General features: G+C 36.1%; 1 protein-coding gene across 4 annotated transcripts in view; it reads left to right on the top strand.

Moving 5' to 3' along the window:
* Positions 1-7034: 7034 nt before the first annotated feature.
* GTF2A1L (general transcription factor IIA subunit 1 like) overlaps positions 7035-22613 on the top strand; it is an 85370-nt gene continuing 69791 nt past the window's right edge. For 2 of the 4 annotated variants that reach the window (XM_085019349.1, XM_085019350.1), the window contains exons 1-6: positions 7127-7182; positions 9673-9774; positions 9968-10091; positions 17146-17201; positions 19040-19124; positions 20160-20749. In XM_085019349.1, coding sequence (XP_084875475.1) covers positions 7162-7182; positions 9673-9774; positions 9968-10091; positions 17146-17201; positions 19040-19124; positions 20160-20749 — 978 coding nt within the window. In that variant the 5' untranslated portion in view covers positions 7127-7161. Of the gene's footprint in view, positions 7183-9672; positions 9775-9967; positions 10092-17145; positions 17202-19039; positions 19125-20159; positions 20750-22613 lie in introns of all 4 variants that reach the window. The other 2 variants (XM_085019348.1, XM_085019351.1) reach the window with 2 other exon arrangements.

Raw genomic sequence — 22613 nt, 5'->3', positions numbered from 1 at the left:
CATTAACCACTGAGCCACTATGGGAACTCTGGGTTTTCCCTTTTTTACTATCATCCATAGCTCTGTTGCAAACATTCATGTACAATGATTTGTGTCACCATGTTTTCCTCTCTCTTGGGTATGAGTGGAACTGCTGAGTCGTTATGGTAAATTTATATTTAACTTTCCAAGAAATTGCCAAACCGTTTTCTAAAGTAGTTGCACCATTTTATGCTTTCTTCACATCCTTGCCAACACTGGTTTGTACCTCTTTGTTTTCTGTTTGTTCCTTCTGTTCTTTCTTTTGCATTTCTTTTTTCCTAACTTCCTATTGGCTACTTATACTTTTTTTTTAGAATTCCATTTTGATTTATCTATAGTATTTTGAATGTATTTCTTTGTGTAGCTTTTAAAAGTGGTTGCTCTAGATATTACATTATACATGCGTAATTTTATTTTTAAAAATTTTTTTTCTTTTAGGGCCACATCTGTGGCACATGGAAGTTCCCAGGCTAAGGTCCAAATCAGAGCTTCAGTGCCAGCCTATGCCACAGCCATAGCAACATGGGAACTGAACTGCAGCTCACAGCAATTCTGGGCCTTAATGCACTGAGCGAGGCCAAGGAATTGAACCCTTGTCCTCATGGATACTAGTCGGGTTCATTACTGCTAAGCCACGACAGGAACTCCTACATGCATAACTTATCATAATCGACATTTTTACCAGTTCCATCGAATTGAAGAAACCTCATTTACTTTATCCTTCCCCATTGATAATAGAATTTTAGAGCCATATGGGCCAACATTACAATTTTTACTTCAACTGTGAAACACATTAACTCAAAAGAAGGAGAGTCTACTACATTTTCCCATATTCTTACTTTCTTATTTCTTTCTCCCTGGTATTCCTCCTTTTATTTCCTTTCTATTTCAAAACATCCTTGAGCCATTCTTTTAGAGTAGTTTTGCTGGCAATGTTTTTTTGTTTTGTTTTCTTTTTTATTTGAGAATGTTTTGATTTTCCCCTGAAGTATGTTATTACCAAGTGTGGGATTCTGAGTTGACAGTTCTTTCCTTTTAGCACTTTTCTTTCAGTCCACTTCCTTCTGACCTCTGTGGTTTCTGATAAGAAATCTTCTTACATCTGAATTAACTATTCTCTCTCTGTTCAAATTGGGTTATTTCTATTGTTCTATCTTCAGGTTCACCGATTCTTTCCTTTCTCACCTCCATTCTGCTGTTGAATGTATTATCATGGTAGGGGTGCTGTAACAAACTACCATAAATTCAGTAACTTAAAATAAAAGACATTTATTCTCCTAAGCTGAAGTTTGGCTAGAAGTTTGAAAATCAAGGTGGTGATAGAGCCCTGGAACTTTTAGGGAAGAATTTGAATTTCATCCCTGTCTCTTCTAGCTTCTGCTGTTTGCCAGTAATCCTTGGTATTCTTTGGTTTGTAGATGCATCACTCTAGTCTCTCTCTCTGTCCTCATATGGCTGCCTTTTTCTGTGTATTTTTGTCCTTTCCTTATAAGCACATCAGTCATATTGGATTAGATGCCCATTCTTTTCCATTATGGGCTCATCTTAACAAATTGTATCTGCAATAACTCTATTTCCAAATAAAGTCACATTCTGAGGTACTGGGAGTTGGGACTTCAATATACCTTTGGGGCAGACATAATTCAACCCATAAACCTATCCACTGAATTTTTTATTTTGGTTATTATATTTTTCAGTTATTAAATATTCATTTAGTTCTTCTTTATATCTTCTGTGTCTTTGCTGAGACTTTCTATTTTTTCATTTGTTTAAAGCACTTGTTAAATTGTTTGTTTAATTGCTCGTCAAAGCAGTTTTATGAAGGCTGCTTTTAGATACTTGTCAGATAATTCTAACATCTTAGTCATCTCTGTGTTGGTGTTGATTAATTGTCTTTTTTCATTCAAGTAGAGATTTTCATGGTTCTTGGTAGAACAGATGATTTTCAATTGCATCCTGGATATTTTGATTATTATAAGACTCTGGATCTTATTTAAATCTTTTTTTTTTTGAGTCCTTTTTTTAAAATTTATTTTTATTTTTATTTTTTTGTTTGTTAGGGCATATTTAAGTTCCCAGGCTAGGGGCTGAATTGGATCTACAGCTGCTGGCCTACACCACAGCCGCAGCAACGTGGGATCTGAGCTGTGTCTGCAACCTACACCAAAGCTCACGACAATGCCCCAGTCCCTGACCCACTGAGCGAGACCAAGGATCAAACTTGCATCCTCATGGATACTAGTTGGATTAGTTTCTGCTGCACTATGATGGGATATCCCAAAGCTTCTATTCTGACACAGGGCCAATGGTGCCCACTTGCTATTGTGGGTAGAGGTAAAGGGCCATGTTTCCTGCTCAGACTCTATTGACGGCCCAGGGAGGAGGATCTCCTTGTCATTTTTGGCTAGGGTGGGAGTTCAGGCCTTCACTGATATCACACTTGTTGACACAGGAAGGGAACCTTGTATTTTCCTGCTCACATGGCATCCACTGACACTGCAAGGGGCGGTCTCACTATCCCAGCAGGAATGAAAGCCTTCATCTTTTCTGACACCACTCTAGTGGGTGGTGAGGATACTTCATTATAGCTGGGTTGGGAGGATGAGTCCAAACATCCCATGTAGTCTCCAGTGACATTGTGGGATGGCTGTACCTCATTACAGTTGGGCAAGAATGGAAGTCTAAAGTCACTACTCTGCCTTTGAAGACAGGCAGTGGCGGGATGGGCAGTTTTTTTCTGTGGTCTTTGGAGTACAGTAGTTATTGTCTAAAGTTTCCTATCTTGCTGCTCCTTTCCCGGTCCTTTTGCTAGAGAAAAAAGACTTTTGTTGTTTTTTGTCCATGACTGTTGAAACTTCAAGGTTTTTGGCTTCACCAGTATCTAGTCCGGTTATAGATGAGGCAAAAAGAAAACAAAGGGCTTGACTGTTGTGTTGTTCTTTGAGTTGTAAGGTCCCTAACTCATCTGGACTCTTTTCTTCACCTTTCAGAGTTCTTATCTTTGTTTTATGAATACTATCAAGAATGTTTTAGCTATACTTTGCAGAAGGAGTAGGAAGTGTGTCTATTCCATGTTGTCCCTACCTGTCCTGATATTTGAAGCACCCAAGATATAGAATATTCAAGATGCTGCTATTACATCTTATAAAATGAGATTAATTAGGAAAGAAGAAAAGGCAGTTATTGTGGGAACAAAGCTGGTTGGTTCTTTCCAGGTCATAGCCTTAAACTGAATTTATTGGTCTTTGCTTCCATCTTCTATAAGTAGAAATGTAGATTGGAAAATTAACTGGAGACAACAGACATTATTCTTGCTAATATTTCATATTCATATTTGATTATACACATTGTGCTTAAAGAAATGAAAATTGAATCATTTGTTAGCTAGGAAATTACTGAATTCTTATCAAGACCCTCATGAGAATGTTAAAAAGTAGCCATAAGGAAAATTGCATTTGAAGGCATGAGTTAATTATAATCGCTAATTTTCATATGTACACAATAATATTAATATTAAAACATTTAAAAATAGGTAGTAATTTGATAAGAATGTCCCTCTGTGTGATAAGGTCACCAGTTGGCCATAGCACTGTGTCACATGGTCATTTTAACTGAAATCCTGTATGCTGGGGGCAGGGATTCATCAATACTGGAACAGTATCTGATGTTCAAATAACGTGAGTTGTATTTGAAAATGGAAAATGTTACAGAAGTGCCGAGTGTAAATAAATCAGAACCACTAACATTGCAACCATTTCAAAGTTACAAGGTGAGGTAGAGATTATCTGGATTTTCATTTCCTGAAAGATGTGAAGGATGAAACATAGGCAGAGAAACACAATACTGTTGGGCTTGTGCACTGGTTGCAAAATGTTCAGAAACTAATTATGAATATTTGCTGCCTTAAGCCATATGCTCATAGAGTAACTTGTATTTTTCATTACTGATAAATATATTATTTAGAGTTTAGAGTTACTGAAATGCCCTGCATTTGACTGTAAAATTTAATATGTAAAAGATAATGGGCTGTCTCTAAAATACATTTAAAAAAAAATTCTCATTCAGAGAAAGGACCTCATAGATATGGCCTTTTCTCACAAGAAGCAAAGAGAAATTGTTTCTTTACTTTTGTAATAATATCACTGAAACCTCCAGGCAAAAGTAATATGAACATACAGAATACAGAAAAATTAATCTGATTATTAAGATTTGTTTAAATGTTGCAAAACTGGTGTTGATTACAAATGATATATTAAATAGATAGTATAGCCTCTAAACAAAGCAGGAGAAAATGAAAATCTGATGCTCTGAAAGTGATGGGCGATTGGGGAAGAGCTTTATGCTTTGCCACAGGTGTAATTTCAAAGAACGGCAAAAATCTCAAAGAGGGACCAAAGCTCAGCATTCTTTTTTTATTCTCTATTTACTAACATAAAAAAATAGTCACTGTAAAATTGCCCCACTGAGGTTTTGGGATCTTGAAATTTCAATTTTAGCATCAAAAGTTTTTTGTATATGCAACACACTTCCCCCTGAGTTTGAAAAATTTACAAAAGAAATGTGATCATTACATGACTACAACAGTCTGCTTGTTTGATGATAACATGGGGTCAACTCTATCAAATATCAGTCTATAAAGATTCCTTTACATACTTTTCAAATGCTCTTGCAACTGATGAGAATATTCAGGAAACGTTAAATGCTGAGATTACAATGAGGAACAATCAAGACTTCGCTAGTCGCAGTCGTATCAGAGAATGGGTCTTGTATTATTTAACTCATTTTGTGGAACAAATTACCCCCAAACTTAAGTGCTTAAAATGACAAATATTTATTAGCTCACAGTTTCTGAGGACTGGGAATATGTGAGATGCCTAGAAGGTGATTCTGGTTCAGTCTCTCAAAAGAATGCAGATAAACTGTCACTTGAGGCTGGAGTCATCTGACAGCCCAAAAGGAGAGCTTTCCAAGCTTACTCCTGTGATTATCTACAGGCTTCTGATCCTTGCTGGCTATGGGCTGGACTCTTGGTTCCTTGCCACATGGGCCTCTCCAAGGCTGAGTGCTTGACTATCCTCACAGTGTGACAGCTGTCTTCTCCCAAGTGAATGATCCAAAGGAGTCCCAAGGAAGGAAGCCACAGTCATTTATAACCTAATCTTGGAAGCGATACATCATTAGTTCTGTTTTATTCTATTGGTCACCCGGACAAACCATGGTACAATGTGGAAGGGGGAAACACAAGGTTGCAAATACCAAAAAGTAAGGCTTGTTGGGAGCTGTCCTGGAATCTGGCTATCACAGGTCCAGAGCAGTTTTGCTATTTGGATTCACCTTGAACATAGGTTAAAGCAGACCTCTTCTAAAAGCCATTGTCTCTTCTTGGGAAGAAACTGCATCTGAGTCTACAAGTGACCATGCAGATAGACCAAGGGGCAAATGGAACATTATTGACATTTTCCTGCAAAAGTTACATAACCTATCTGCAACCCAAGTCTACTAAATGTAGAAAGAAATAGCAGTTCCATTTAGTCACATTTTTCATGGATACCAAAGTCCAAATTTGATTTCAAAAGTATGTATGATCTACAGTATAGCCCTGAGAAGAGTAAAATGTATAACAAAGTAAAACAATAAAGTATGCTATCACAAAAAGTTAGGTGATTACCAATCCTATGCATTCAGGAATAGTTTTAAAATAAGCTGAAAGGTCTCTTGTTTTTCATCTTATTTCCCAGATTGAATAATTTAATTGGATTTTTTGATATCAGTAGGAATCAGTGACTGCTTTTAGCCTTTCTATCTTGGCCATAAGATATGTCACTTTGAATACTTCTGGTAGTAAATTGCTATCAGGTAGAGATACAGTCATTAAAAATTATGAAATTCTTGTGTTTTTTTTGTAAAGGAAAGTTCAGATAGTTTTCAATTTAGGAAAGTCTTCTAAAGGGCTTCACATAAATTAGCTTTCTGAAACTCACAAATCATAAGACACCTGACCCAGACAAAGCAAATACAGAACGATTGGGCATAAATAGCTCTACTGAACTTATATGCACAAATAAATAAATAGCCAATTTTAAACCTGAAAGGATTTGTAATCATTAAATAACTTAGCTATCTGGTTAGATCAGAACTTATCTGCAGGCTAGAAAGTCTGTTTTAAAAGGCAGAGTAATGGCAATAAATCACCCTTCCCTTACCTAACTCTCTAGGTTATCTGTTCTTACACTTATCCTCAGCCCTAGGCAGGGTATGCCCCTAGATGCTCTACCCTTCAGGGGAAGGAGGGGATTATCATAGGTCAGAAGACTGTGATTTCTGCCTAATGAGGAAAAGGACCCTGAGTGGTACTGGGGTGCTGACTTTATTTTAGCAGTGGTTTTCCACTTTGGCTGGATGATAGAAGCAGTGTCTCTGGGGTGAGACTCAGGTGACAAACCTTTGCTAAGCTCTCCAGGTGATTTCAGTGGGCAGCCAAAGCTGAAAATCTTCTGTCTTCAGGCAGTAAGTCTTTTTTCAAGTGCCCATCAGAATCACCTGGAGAGCATGTTAAAGTTATAAAAAGACAGGTCCCACCCTCAGAGTTTCTGATTCCATAGGTCTGGGGTGGGGCCCTATAATTTGCATCTTTAACAGGTTCCATGTGAAGCTGATGTTGCTGTCCCACACTTTGAGAACCAATCTTAAGAAGCGTTTGACTCATTATATACTGGGGTTCTGCTGCGAATAGGGCGGTAAGAGGAGGGATGAAAATAGAAGCAGAGGACGGATACCACTAGGTCCCCTCTGCTCAAAGGTAAAGTTTACTGGGATCTACCACTGCATTGCTCATCGCCTATTCTCTGAGCCTTTATTTCACAGATTGAGAAAATAAAGGCTCGTCCAAGGGTCACATGAACCGCCCAAAGCTTAACCGCCTCGTTTTAGCCAACCTCTTCCCGGCCTCTGCACCACTTCTTGAGTTACCTCTGATCAACTCGTTAACCCTTCTCTCCTCCCTCCCCGCCCCCAGCGTCGTGACGTGGTTGCGAGGACAACGTGCGCCCACGTTCAGAGCGCGCAGGGAGCCGTCCTCAGCCGTGTACCGCGTGCTGGGCGCTGCACAGGCGTGAGGGGCAAGGCGCAGGAGTCGCCGGCATGGACTGTGTCAACCCGGTGGTAAGAATCACCGGCCTGGCCTGTCGGCCTGCGCTTTGTGAAACCGTCCTGGGCTTAGGGCAGCTGAGCTCAGCACACCCCTATTTTCCTTTCCCGCCCTTCACAGACTTTGAGAAGCCCTCTCCCTTAGGGGCTCCGGCTGTTCTTCACCTCCATGTTGGAGGAAGCCCATGAGGGCCAGTAGGTCAGCTGGAAGTTGGACCTGGCCCCCGCTGGAAGAAGGAATGTCCCTCCTTTTTTTCTTTCTCACTCCTCATCCAAACTGAGGTTGTCTGGAGGGAGGAATTTAGAAGGTGGTTAGAGGTGCAACTCGCCTTAACCCTCCCAGTTTCCCTCTGTGTTTAGAAAATGACTAAGTTCAGTTGTGCTCTAATGGTAGCTCTTAATTTTAGTATGGCTACCGTTGATTCTAAGCTATATGACTTACCTGAACTAATAGGTAACGTGGTACTTCATGTTACTCCCCCACATATTTTTAGAGTTCTCCACCCCTCCATTTCCCCGTCCTTGAGCATCTCGGTGTTTCGGTGTACAACTAGAATTGATCAGCACAAACATTGCTCTCCTACCGTTAAAGCGTACCGAAACCTCCCAAGAAAACTGGCAGGCTGAATGACGCTTGTGAGACCCTCTATCAATCTTTAAAAGCTGAAGTAAAGGAAAACTTAGAAGTCACACTTTTTTTTCAGTTCAACAGACTTCACATTTGGTGAAAGGCAATGTGCTTGACCAGATCTGGTATTTGTGGGTTCCACTGATTCATAGGCAGCATAAAAGGGTCCGTTTCTAGAGCCGAGTTATTATTTTAATGTGTATCCATTTTCTGATGTGAATGAGGTTTTTTTCATTTTTTAAAAGTTTTATTGTAGTGTAGTGGATTTACAAGGTTGTGATAATTTTTGCGGTAAAACAGTAATTCAGTTATACACAATCCATTCTCTTTGATTCTTTTCCCACATAGATTATATGAATGTGGTTTAAGATATGTAAAATGTGCATGCTTGACTATAAGCTTACTATGTATACCATTTTCTTTGATGGAGAACTCTAAGGAGTGTGTGTATTTTAAGTAGAGAAGAGGGTAAGGTGTGTTTTCTGGACTGTGCATAGTTCTAATGAAGATAATGGGATAAGAGTATAAAGTCTAACCATAGTCCTAGATGAGAAGGTATGTTCAATTCCTACTTTGCTTTTGAAAAATTTTGTTCTAATGGGTTATTTTTGATGGCTGGTGTTACACTCTAAGGGTAGATCTTAAAAGATGTTTTTAGCCTTAGGAATTTTTGCCTCTACTTTAAATGTGATCACACTAGCTGGGACTAACACTGAAACATCGGTTTAGCATGCCTTTATCAGGGTAAGCTGTTTTAGAAGCAGCAGCCAGTCTAGGGTGCCTAATCTTTTTGGTTATGCTTGTGAATAACATATATAAATATTATTGATTGGTTTATTCATAGGCTCACCCTGGGTCTTTAGAAGGATAAGTTTAAAATGTAGCTAGCTACGCTTGGCATGAACAGGAATATTTAGAGAATTTACTGGGTAGTATGAAAAAGCAGTCCTAGAATGACAGAATCTTCATTTTGGCCTGATAAAGCCATTTGAAATAAGGGCAATTCAACTAAATTCCTATTTTGGTGTTTCTTATCAGTGGAATATCTGCTAAGTCAGTATTGTTAGTACAAATAGCATCTCCATTGTGGATTATACTGTGAATGGAGCACAATTTATGAGTAGATTTGAAGGACTGCATTTATTTCACAGGGCTAGTTTTCTATTGATATTGACCAATGTTTAAGCTGGTAGAAATTTGCTTTATATTACTGTTATGGCATAACTTCATTAGGAAGGATTGTAGGACATTACTTCATCTCTGCAATATGCATATTATGGCTCATTTATGTCCTCCTTAGCCTCTGTTAGGAAATCTTTTTTGGTGCAGTTGAACTTTTACTTGACCATGGTTCAGAACATCTTCGGCTTATATATATTTTGGAAGTGGGATAGACTTTGGTGACTCTGTTGTAGGTGTTTGCCTCAAACTTAGGCTTAGCATTTATTTGCATTTGTGGAAATACATAGTGAATTCTAAAAAAGCTCTCTTGGTCCTTTTGAGAAAGATGTAAGTTAAAAACAGAGGATTCATTTCCACCTGCTGTAAATTCATTACCTTTTTAAAAAGGAATGGGGAGGTTAAATACTGACACAAAGGCCAAAGAACATAGCAGTAACCATACATCTTGATGTGAATATTATATCATATTTGACTGTAGTACTATGATTCAGCCTTATAGGTAGGCTAGGACTATAGGTCTGAAGTTAATACAATTTATGGAAAGCTAAGACTATCCTGGAAGTAGCATGCACTTAGTAAAAATTCTTATGGTGGTTTTTCTTTAAATATAAGACTAGGAAGTGTACACTGCATTTTTTTTAAGGCTCATACATTCAAACTTTAAAATTAAAACTTTAACAATTGCTTTTATGTAGCCTAAACTCTACAGATCTGTAATTGAAGATGTGATCGAAGGAGTGCGGGATCTATTTGCTGAAGAAGGTGTAGAGGAACAAGTTTTAAAAGACTTGAAGCAGGTTTGTAGACAATACAACTTTTTCCCTGTCTTCCCCCCCAGCTTAAAAATGGATAAATTATAGTCCTCACCTCTTAATTATAGTTCAATACGCATTTATTGTGCTGTCAGTTGACAATTTGAAAGTAAAGAAAAAATAGAAACAACTACTGTAATTTTTTTTGAAGTGAATTTTTTTTTTTTTCCCTCTGTAGCTCTGGGAAACAAAAGTTTTACAGTCTAAAGCAACAGAAGACTTCTTCAGAAATAACATCCATCCACCTCTGTTCACCCTTCAGTTGCCACACAGCTTGCACCAAACATTGCAATCATCAACAGGTTGGATACAGTTAGTAAATTAGCACTGTTGGCACTTCTGACAACAAATTCTCATTTGGAGGTGGTTTTGAACTAGGGTAATGCTCTTAAAGTGAGAAGGCCTGGACTTCAGAATCATTGCTATGAAATGAATATAGGATAGATCATCACTGCTGTGTAATTACTGACAAGAAAATAAGGTTATTTAAACTTTTTTTTTTTTTTCAATGTTGAAGTCCACAAAGGCGACAAAGCCTTACTTCAGGGGAACAAATTATGTAGTTTGTGGGCTGTTGAGTGTAGCCTTTGATTTTTATTTTCCCCCAGACAATTTGATTGACAAGTCAAGGAGTAATCCAGCTAGTTGGTGAAGAAGCAGAGGGAAAGATGCATGCTTGTGTGCTTGTGCATTCTTTCTCTTACTATCTGAGTATGAAATAAATCTATGATTGAATTGGAAGCAAAATGGAGCATTAACAAGAACATAGAGGTTATTCAGGTTCCTTCACAGTTTTGGATATAAAATGGTGGCTAGAAATGGCCTGTATGTGTATTGTCTTTAATCTTGGGCTTACTGAATCTAGACCTCTGCTTTTGAGGGAAGCATTTGTCCATATTATGTCTATCAATTTAAACTGGAAAAGACTAGCTGCTAAAAGATAAGACAATACTATTGTGTCTGTCTAGCCTTTATTCCTTTTTTTTCACCTCTGATTCTTGACAATCCTATTGCTGTCCTTGTGTGTGTGTTGTGTGTATGTGTATCTATCTAGATGTGGATACACAGAGACACAGGCAGGCACATAGAGATGCAGTGACAGACACAGAGGCACACACCAGCAGACACACCCAGACACAGACAGGCAGACACACATATAGGTTTTATTGGACTTAGCTGAAATTCACTAGATTAATGTCTGCAAGAAGTGAGGGTAGATTTTAGACTGGATGATCAGTAAAAACTAGATTGTTCATGGTATATTTGGGAAAGTTCACATGAAAATCAAGGCTAGTCCCTTCTCTATTACAAAATGAGAGAATTTAAGTGTGGCAACAATTATAACTTATAAAAAGGAAATAAATTAACAATGAGTATTGAGTTACCAAATACAATTTTATAATGTTGTGCTTAAAATGTATAACATTGCTCTTTAAAAATTAGCCATGACAGTTTTAATTACTAAATTGACACATTGAAACATTTTCCATCAATTGTTGGATTTTTGGCTGTGCTTTCATTTTTAACTTTATTGTTTTATTAGGGCATCCCTTTTATTTCTCTATTTAAATAATACTCTTCTGAATTTTTTTCTTCAGTAAGGAACTCTAAAGTTTTTTTCCCCCCTTAGGAGTGGCTTGGAATGCAGAGGAGTAAAATAGTTGATTGTCTTTTATCAAAAGCGTAGTTCTGAAGAAAGACTGTCTAGACACTTCTCAGGTTATCATTTAAATTGCAATGCTTGGTTTTGCCGCAAGATGGTAATATTACCAGTGATTTAAATCACAAAATAGTCTTGCAACTAATATATCTAGCTGGCTTTCACTTCACACTTCATTCTAATTCTGTCCTAGAAGTTAGAATAATAGAAATAATTACGTTTAAACAAGACAGTTTTTCTCCTTATTCTCATCTACATCATTCATAATGAAGTGAAGAGGGAGCACAGGTATCCTATAGAACTGCATTATAGGCCTTGTTTCTAAGTCTCTTCATTTTTAGGTACTCTACAATGAGATTCGTGAAGTAAATAGCTTTATAAAATTGAAGTACGTTTTAATTATATCTTCTCATTGTGTGCTTTTAAAAGCCTGATTAAGATAATCTAAGTGAACTTCTATAACCTTTTTATCCCTTGATAACAAGTTCAAATTAAATCTACAGTGGAATAAGACATTTGGCTTGGTCTGTTCCACCTTTAAAACTTGTTTGCCTTATTGTATTTTCTTTATGTTATCCATTTGCTTAATAATTTGCTCTATCTTCAGTTGCCAGCTGTTTTTTGGTCTCAGGATCCCTTTACCCTTACACATTGAGAGCCTCAAAGAGCTTTCTTTTATGTGGGTTCTAAGTACCTACCATATTAGAATTTAAGCTGAGAAACTTAAAAAATATTGATTTATGAATTTAAAATTGATTATATATTAAAATAATTGTCAAAAATAGCTATTCCTTCCAGATTAAAAAATACTTCGTATTAAGACTGGTATTATTGTACTTTTCTACAAATCTTACTAATGTCTGGCTAACAAGACAGCTAGATTCTCATATTTGTTTCTAAATTTAATCTGTTGTTAAACATAGTTTTGGTTAAGTATAATAAGAAAATTTAGCCTTCCACAGAGAGCTAATTGGAAAAGGAGGAGTATTTTAATAGTTTTTTCATCAGGTAATTTGGTAGTTTCTGAGAGGTTAGCTGCAAAGCAGAACCTGAAACCGTATCAGTAGACTTGTGATGTTAACTTTAACTGGTATTACCTTGCACTTTGAATGACTCTCTAATCCATGTGTAGTTGTGTAGCATATGTTGTGACTTGGAAAATATCTGTTCACTGGGTTATGCAATTGACACATTGTTCATCATACAAGGTAAAAAATCCTACCAATACTCCATACATCTCATCAGAAAAGTGTTTAAGGGAGGTCCTGTTGTGGCTCAGCAGTAACGAACCTGACTAGTAACCATGAGAATGTGGGTTTGATCCCTGGCCTTACTCAGTGGGTTGAGGAACTGGTGTTGCTGTGTTTGTGGTGTAGGCTGGCAGCTGCAGCTCTGATTTGACCTCTAGCCAGGTACGGCCCTAAAAAGACCAAAAAAAAAAAAAAAAAAAAAAAAAGTTTAAATATTGGGAAGTGATGAAGCACTGTAGTGGATATAAAGTTTTCAAAATTCTAATTTCTCCTTGAAAGCTTGTATTTTATCATTGCCAAATGAATCTTGTCAGTTTGTTTTCCTTGAAGTGATGGACAAACTTAGTTCATTTTCCAAAATATGTTTGCCAAATATCCAAGTCTGAAGAACCATAGTTTCTGTCAGTTTTTCTTTCAAATAAAAATAGTATTTCTTGAAATTCCTGTCATGGCTTAGCGGTAATGAACCTGATTAGTATCCATGAGGACATGGGTTTGATCCTTGGCCTTGCACAGTGGGTTAAGGATCCAGTGTTGCTGTGATCTGTGGTGTAGGTTGCAGACACAGCCCGCATCTGGTGGCTGTGGTGTAGGTTGGCGGCTACAGCTTCCATTTGACCCCTAGCCTGGGAACCTCCATATGCAGCAGGTGCGCTTCCCCCAAAAAAAGACAAAAAAAAAAAAAAGTGTTTCCTGAAGAAAGGAATTAGGTAGTCAGCTCCCAACTTAAACAATAGCACCATTGGACTTCCTCATGCTTCCTTGTACTTCTGTATGCTACAGGAATTCTTTATGTGTTCTTGGGAATGCCCCTAATGGCGCAGCAGAAAAGAATCTGACTAGGAACCATGAGGTTTCGGGTTTGATCCCTGGCCTCACTTAGTGGGTTAAGGATCTGGCGTTGCCATGAGCTGTAGTATAGGTTCCAGATGTGGACCGGATCTGGTATTGCTGTGGCTCTGGTGTAGGCCAGCAGCTATAGCTCCGATTAGACCCCTAGCCTGGGAACCTCCAAATACCATGGGTGTGGCCCTAAAAAAAGACAAAAAAAAAAAAAAAAGAAATTCTTTATGTGTTCTTTCCATTTTCTCACACAGAATGTTAAAAGGAAGTATATCTGAGGGTTGAAATTTAGTAAAAATAGTTCCTTATGGTTATATTAAGGGACTTAAGTGAAACAATTTTGTTACTGCTCTTTTTTTTGTTACTGCTCTTTTTTTTTTTTTTTTTAAGTAAGTAAATAGCAATGGAGGATAAATATAATGGGCATTAGTAAGGCTTGGTGTAACTGCTTTAATTCATGTGATGGTATCTTCAGTTTTAACCATCATGGTTTGTACATTCAGTGCAAATGCCAACAAAAACTTAAAAAAAATATTAGTGAGAAATGAAAAAGGCATATATTATCTTGATATTATAAAAATAGTTTTGACCCTGAAATTGTCTTAGGGAACCCCAGGGGTTTGCTCACCTTGAGAACCGCTGTTCTATGTTTCTATTCTGTTATATATAATTTAAATTCCACTTTTTAGAAAGGCTTTTTTTTTTTTTAAAAGGCTGCACCTGCAGCTTATGAAAGTTCCTGTGCCAGGGATTGAATCCATCACCGCTGTGGCAATGCCAGATCTTTCAACCTACCATTCTGGGCCAGGAATTGAACCCCCACCTCTGCAGCAACCTGAGCCACTGCAATCAGATTCTTAATCCACTGAACCACAGCAGGAGCTCCTAGAAGGCCTTAAGTTTTTTGGATCATTTTTAGGGTTGCAATAAATTTGAGAGATGGTACAGAGATTTCTCACGTGCTCCTTGTCCCTACTCATGCGTAGTCCCTCCAGTGATCAACATCCCTCACCAGAATGGTGCATTTGTTACAAATGGTGAACCTGCATTGACACATGGTAAACACCCAGAGTCCATAGTTTACATTATCATTCTCGGTGCTATATAGTCATACCAATCCCTGGAAACCACTGATCTTTTTTACTATCTCAATGGTTTTTCCTTTTCCAGACTGTCATATAGTTGGAATCCTATAGTATAATAGCCTTTTCACATTGATTGCTTTCACTTAGTAATACGGTTTTAGGCTCTTCTATGTTCTTGAGCTTAGATCTGTTGAAAATTTCAGCAATGCTGTTGTTTCTTGAGGTTATTTGAATTAGAATATTCAGTTTGATCATCAGGAGACGCCCATATGCCAAAAAGTAGTCACAAAGAAGAAATTTACCAGTTTTTGTGCTTTTTGAATAATGTGACTTGGATATTAAGATTTGAAATGATTCAGAGTAGAACCATGGATTGTTAAATTATTAACTGCCTTAATGCATCAAAGACTTTTTGGGCTGTAGGGAAAAATACACTTATAAATGTGAATGTTATTATGTCATATTATCTTTTTATAGAATTCCTTAAATTATGTTTGTGGAGTTGAATTCTTTCTATATTCTAAAGCTTACTGTATGTGAAATTTACTGTTTCTTGAATATATACATGAAAACCAAAATTTTGACACTTCTGATTTAAATAAAAACATGTATTGTGTTAAAACTTAATCAGTTATTGAAACCATCTTGAGTTTTTTTAAAAAGTATGTTTCAGGCACATATAATGGTGTATATAATTTGTGGACATATATGAATGGTATATATAACTTGTTAATTTACTATCAAAATTAAGTGGGAGCTGCATGAAACTTTACTATAAAATTCTGTTTGTTCAGCTTTTATTTTGATGGCTATAAAGAAACTCTTAACTTTCCCTTAGCTCTGTTTGATTTATTTGAGTATAGAGAATTATCCTTTGGAATTTATTGCAAGATATTTAAAAGGGGAGAATTGTTGCTATCTTTCCTCAAGAAATTTATTTAATTGCTTCAGACAGTATGTTAACAGATTTTTGTTTCCTCTCAGGCTCTGGCTGAAGCTGTACCAGCCTAAGCTTTGCTCACTTCAGCTAATTAAGACTAATACCATTGTGTTCCTGCCACTCCAATTCTTTCTAATTTAGCCTTCCCAAAAGGATGCCTGTTAATAAGCAAAGCCATAGATGACAGAGGATAAAAATAATTTTGTACTTCATTAGCCATCAATCTCTGTAGCCTCACTTCTCTTGTCTTAATGTGGGAAGAGTGATTAGTTAAAAAAAATTTGCTCTTCTGAGCTGTTTGTTGTATATGATGGAGCCATTTTAGTGTCAGAAATGAATCTTTGGGGGCAGTTTTCCTTAATATAGTATGTGAAAAAAAATATTACATTTAATACCTATGTGCTGCATGAACAGACTAAATATTTTTATTAACAAAAAGGCAAAATGGTCTTCTTTTTTTTTTAATCTTTTTTTCTTTGTCTTTTTAGGGTTGCACCTACGGTATATGGACGTTCCCAGGCTAGGGGTTTAATCTGAGCTGTTGCTGCCAACCTACACCACAGCCACAGTGACATCGGAACCGAGCCACACCTTGGACCTACACCACAGCTCATGGCAACGCCGGAATCTTAACCCACTGAGAGAGGCCAGGAATTGAACCCGAAACCTCATGGTTCCTAGTCAGATTTGTTTCTGCTGTGTGGCAACGGGAACTCCAAAATGGTCTTCTAACAGTCAGGTTCAAGTAGGTAAAATGAACCTTGAGGTAGGGTTTAAGGTTACATTGGTTAGCTGAGATCCTTCTAGTTACTGTAGTTCTTTGATTAACTTTTAACTGATTACATTTACAACCATTTGGCCAATTTTTTAGGTATACAATTAATGAAAGGATAGTTGGTATAGAAAATTGGTGATAATAAAGAAAAGATGTATGAGATTGTGGGTTTAATGCAGGTTGAGTTTTTGTTCTCAAGAATTCTCTTATTTTTTTCTTAGCAGTTTACCTATTTCATGCAAAGACTTTGGGAGATGTGTTCTTATTCATTTATCCCTAAAACTGTGTAGCTGTGCTTGCTTGCTTGGTATAAGTGCAGTTGATAACTTTTCATGAAATGAATGGATTGAAATTTATTTTGAACCTATAAAATTTAGAATGGTTTATATTGGGTTACATTTTTTTCCCCTTTTTGCTCAAAGTATAGTCACTTGGAAATATGCCACTTTAACAAGTATTACTTTTTCTCCCTTGTGAAAAGTTGTAATAGAGATTTACTGCTACATTGATGTATTAAAGACACCCTAAGTATTTTGTTAGGGATTTCTGTTGTTATACAGTATACTTGATTACAACAAAACTTTCTTTTGATACTCAAAGTGGGTTAGTTGTACAGTCTTTATCTAAAATTTTTGGGAAAAGATGTAATTAAATGCTTTATCTCATTCAGAATCAGAAAGTTTTGAATTCATCATAGTTGAACGTGTAAGTGATAGAAAACATTAAAAAAAGCTATATTTAGCTATTTTATTAAATTGGTAAATTCTAATTAATGTATAATGTTTATTTTGTTTTCTATGCAGCATCGTTAGTTATTCCTGCTGGTAGAACTCTTCCCAGTTTTACCACAGCAGAACTGGTATGTAGCTTATGTAAGATATATTTTAAAAGAGATGCCCCAGTTTTAGCACATGGTGGCAGAAGGCTTGTCATAGATGTAATTTGTAATCCTTGAGATGAATGGGAAATATGTGGTAAGGGATGGGGAGACAGAAACAGCTTCTGTAACATAGGTGTTGCAAAAACTCAAGAGCTCCGGAATTGATATTTTCTTATCAACCTTTCCTGTCCTCCAGAGGAGTTGTTAGCATCTGCCAGGATTGTACCTATAAGGTTAGGGAATTTATGAAGTTATATTGTGTGGGGTTTTAATATGCTGTGTAATGTTATATACTTGGTGGATCCTAAACAGATGATTTCGGTATGGTATTTTTTTCTGATTTTTTTTTCCCTCCAGAGTTGAGGGACATTATAGTTCTTCCTTTTATTTATATTTTTTTACTCATGTATAGTAGAGATTAGATTTTTTTCCACTAGAATTTTTGGGGCAGAAAATAAAATTAAAACTTATACATAGAAAACTGGGTTGTTTTCAGGTAGGGGAAAAAAATACTTTTCTCTTTTACCTTTCTTCGAAGGTAAAAATGATATATAATCCACTAACAGTTTTTCATTTTCTTTCAGCCCATGAGCTACCTTTCTAGGGTAAAGGATTTTAGTGGGCCATTTGTTTCCACTTGTTCATTAAAAACGAACAAAAATCATACCCTTTACTAGGATTTTTAGGAAGAATGGTGCTGCTTTTGATAGGAAACCAGTGAAGAACTATTTCTGCTTTTGAAATTCTTGGAAATACCCTTTCTCCCCATTAAATAAATAATACACTTCTGAAAAGTGAAAACAAATAAATTTACACAGTAAATCCCTGCAGGATTATATACCAAAGATAACTGTTTTAACCGTATGATGTATATCCACTTAGACTTCTTTCATGACAGTTACATTAATTTCCAAGGTAAAAGCAGGCCCATTTTCTGTATTGTTTCTGTAATTTCTTTTTTTTTTTTAAACTTGTAATGCAGATGGACCCTTTTCAGTGTCAGTTAAATGTTGATTAGCCTTACTGGATGTATCACAGTTTAATTAATCTTTTGTTGATGGAAATTTAAATTATTTCTAGTATTTTTCTAATATAGCATTCCGTTGATTATACTTGTAGATACGTCTTTGTATTTGTGTGATAATTAGGTAATCCGGATAAATTCTTGGAAGTAGGATTTCTGGGTCAGAGATCATGCATGTTTTCAATTTTGGTATGCACTGAAAAATTGCCCTCCAAAAGGATTGTACCATATATACTCACATAAGCAGTGGTCTGAAATAATTGATTTTTATCACATCCTTACAACACTGGGTATTATTAATTAACCTTTAAATTTTTTGTAGGTCTAATAGGCAAAAATGTTTTTCTGTCAGCTTTTAATTATTCCAAAATAAAAATTATACACTACTGTGTTTGTTATCTACGTTAAAATACCATTAGTGATCGACTTGTGGACTAGAAGCCTCCAGTAAAACCACTGTGGTTCTTATATCTGACATCTTGAGGATCAGTGGTCCAGGCAGAACTATGTAGGGGCAAGTTTTATGAATCGATGTTCATGTTGTTTGTGGAGACTTACTGTCTTCATTGCTAATAGCCATAGAACAGAATTCCTTTTGTTTTTAATGAGATGATCTAAATCAAATATTAAAAAGCTGTTTAATTCAGAGAACTCAGCCTTCATGTTAAATGTTAACTATTGTCCTGTGGTTCTGAATAAGATTTTTTTTTTTTTTTATCCTCTATGAGGAAAGGAAAAAAAGTTTCAAATAAAGCCCTTTTCTAACTTTTTCATCTAAAATTCTCATATCTAGGGCACCTCAAACTCTGTTGCAAACCTTACTTTTCCTGGTTACCCTATTCATGTACCAGCAGGTGTGACACTACAGACTGCATCTGGTAAGGATAGAATCTAAAAATATTTTGTTTTTATCATTGGTACTGACTTCTGGGTGGGAACTGTGTGCTAGAAGTTATTGAAGTTAAAGGAGCTTTTTACTATTTAAAAATAATAATAAATGGTGGCTATTATTGTTATGGAAGCAGTCTACTGCCAAAGATACAAGCCTGTCCTGTATTTCATTTCCATTTCTTTCCCAACATTGTCTAAGATGCTTTATGTAGGTTTTCTGTAATTCAAGTCAGTTATCTGAATTTTCACAAATAAAATAATGTGTCCCTGTTAATGCTTATCAAGAAAAACTAAAGATTAGTTTTATCAACCTTTGTCTCCTTTCTTACTGGAGACTGTCTTATGCAGTCTCCAACAGTCTTACATGTTTTCCAAATATATTTGAAAAATTTGGAGGTAAACGAACCTCTGCTTTTCAGAGAACTGGTTCTTGATTTGAAGGAGAATCAAATACCTAATCTTTGAGTTGTTGCAGAGTTGGAGCAAAGCACCTGACTCAATGCTCAAAAAATAAACTTCTTCTTTCATCTTTTTAGTATTGTTTTAAAGGAAAGAGGAGGAAGAAATTTGATAACTTTTGAAATTATAAAACCCTCTTTGGATAGCCTTGTCTTACAGATTTTTATATGATATCTTATATCTTAAGTATATGAAAGACATTCTCCATGATTTAGTTTCTTAAATATCCCAATTTGGGTTATTAACACTGTAATTTATTAAACATTGGGAGAGGTTCATGGAGTAAATATTGGTGGCCTGTATGTGTCTCAAAATGTTCTATATAAGCAATAGTGGGAAAAGGCTAGAGTTAAAGCAAGACATACTTAATTTTTAAAAACAAGAGTAATACATATTTATTATAGAAAATACAGAAAATCTGAAAAATAAAAGAAAAACTCCTAGAGCTAACCAGTATTAACAGATTGATATATTTCCTACCACCCTCTTGTGCATGAGATTTTTTTCTTTTTTAAGGAAATTAGGATTCTCTTCTACTTACAGTTTTATTTTCCCCTGTTAAGGTCACCTTTATAAAGTCAATGTACCAGTTATGGTGACACAGACTTCTGGAAGAGCAGGTATTCTTCAGCATCCAATTCAGCCAATATTTCAGCAGCTTGGACAGCCTTCAGTAATACAGACCAGTATTCCACAATTGAACCCATGTCCTCTTCAAGCAACCACTGAAAAATCACAGAGAATGCAAGATGTACTCCAACAACCTATAGTTCTTCATTCTGGGACAGTGGAGAGGAAACATTTAGAAAATGCTACCAGTGATACACTTGCACATCCTGGAAATGAGCATAAAATCATGTCTGAAGCTTTACTGAGTCAGCTGGAAAGCCCTCAGTATATTAGCCTTCCAGGTGTTGTATTTCCTCCACAGGTCTCTCAGCCAGATGCTAATGTGGAGCCAGTACTCAGTGTTTCAGCCTGCATGACTCAGAATCTGCATGGTGTGCCCCTCTCTACAGGCCCTCAGAGGGCTCAGCACCAGCACTTGCCTGACGTTCAGCCTTGTGTTCTTAAAAATAGGATGTGTGGATGTGATTCTGTAAAGCAGACAAGAACTACAGAGGAGCCCAGCAGCCTACCTGTCTCAGAGAAGGTAGTTCTCTGTTCAACCTAATGGTGTTAGGAGACAAACAGCCCATGATTAGATATCCCAAGTTGGTATTTTTTTTAAGTTGTAAGATTACTCAGAAGTCTATGTTTTGTTCTTTTCCTTTAGGTGATCGTTTCTTTATTGTTTTTAATATACCTATCAGTTCCTCAAAGTATTCATTCATGCTCAGCATTTTGAAACTTTGAGTTTAATGAGTTAGAGTATTTCTTTAAAGAAAATGCATTTGTTTTAAGGTAATCCATTTTATTTCTCCCTTGACACTGAGAGATTTGCTTTTTGTCTGCAGATTTAAAAGATCCAGAAGTCGATCCTAATAATTAGTATTTTGAGGTAATTCATTGCCATAATTAATATACACAAGAGATCCAGAGTGTTTGTCCCTTCCTTTACATAATTTTCTTAAACTCTCATATGAAAGGTTTCTCTACACAGGGAATTATCTTGCTAGTAAATACTTTGTTTCTTCTTGCTTGCTAAAATACTAGTTAACTTAATTTCTTTTGGAATTCAAACCACTAGCAAATAGTTTCTAATTAACTTGCCATGTTGAAAATAGGTTTCAATTATTAATTTCCAAGAAATTCATGGTGATGGCAGAAAGATTCATGGAACATTTTGGATGGTAAATTTAAATCATGTGACATTTTTTACAAATGTAAACCATGTCTTACAGCTAATTCCATTTATACAATAGAGTGACATATGACCAAAGTTGGTGTCTCTAGCTAATGGCTTAGTGATCCTTTAGTGTTGCTATATAAGTCTGTAGCAATGTAGTAGTTAAGTGCCACCTTAACATTTTTCTAGATAGAAGGGAAGATACAGGGTACAGTGAAGGATATGAACAAGGAACATATCCATCAAAAACAATTTGACTGTTTTAGAATATTTTAGATGTTTGATAAAGGTTGTTAAAAATCTTCTAGCAAATCTGTTTTTAGTTTAGTTTTGGTATAGTGTATTAAGATTAAAATGTGTTTTTGAGTATTTTTTCATTATAATTTTCATATAATATATACAACTTAAGAAATGTAGTATATCTTCATAATTAGCTTTTGAGGTAAAATAACTGCAAATTTATAATAAGTGTTTGCATCTCATAACTTTTAGAGCCATTTTGATCCTGAACTCTGTATGAACTTTGTAAGGATTTTTGGTGTAGTGATTCAAGCACTTACTCTACTATTACTTGTTAGATGTCACCTTGTACTTTGTTCTGATATGGGGAAGTAGATTTGTTAAGGGAGATTAATCAAGGGTTGTTTGGGGGTAGTGTGCAAGAGCTTAAGCTTTAAAGCCACAGTAGGTTCAAATTCCAGATTTACCACTTACAAGCAATCTATGTAATATTACTCTGAAATTCAGTTCTAGTCTGTAAACTGGTCGTAAAACCAGCCTCATAATTTTTAGAATTAGCAGAGATGATGTATATGGAGTTTTAATAGCTTCTGTCAGCATAATAAGCTTTAGATTAGCGCTGTTATGCTTTTATGGGCATGTGATATATTGGATAACTTCATATAACTTGGATGGTTTTAAAACAGATCTGGATTTAAGACACATTCAAACATTTAAAATTGTTTACAACACTTTTAAAATTAATTGACTGTAGGACACCTTAAAATAGTAATCTGGTAAAGTTTATGCTGATATAATTTTCAAAAAATTTTATAAATAGCTCTTTTTATAAGTAGCTTTTCAGAAATTCTTCTTTCTTTCTTTCTTTTTTTTTTTTTTTTGTCTTTTTGCTATTTCTTGGGCTGCTCCCGCGGCATATGGAGGTTCCCAGGCTAGGGGTCTAATCGGAGCTGTAGCCACTGGCCTACACCAGAGCCACAGCAACGCG

This window comes from Sus scrofa, chromosome 3 (assembly GCF_054392235.1).
Source record: "Sus scrofa isolate SSC_HxYL_T2T_F1_AM1 chromosome 3, Sscrofa_HxYL_maternal_Yorkshire_Landrace_v2.0, whole genome shotgun sequence".
Taxonomy (NCBI): domain Eukaryota; kingdom Metazoa; phylum Chordata; class Mammalia; order Artiodactyla; family Suidae; genus Sus; species Sus scrofa.
Note: the sequence above shows the minus strand (reverse complement) of the source record. Positions and strands in the feature narration are given on the sequence as shown.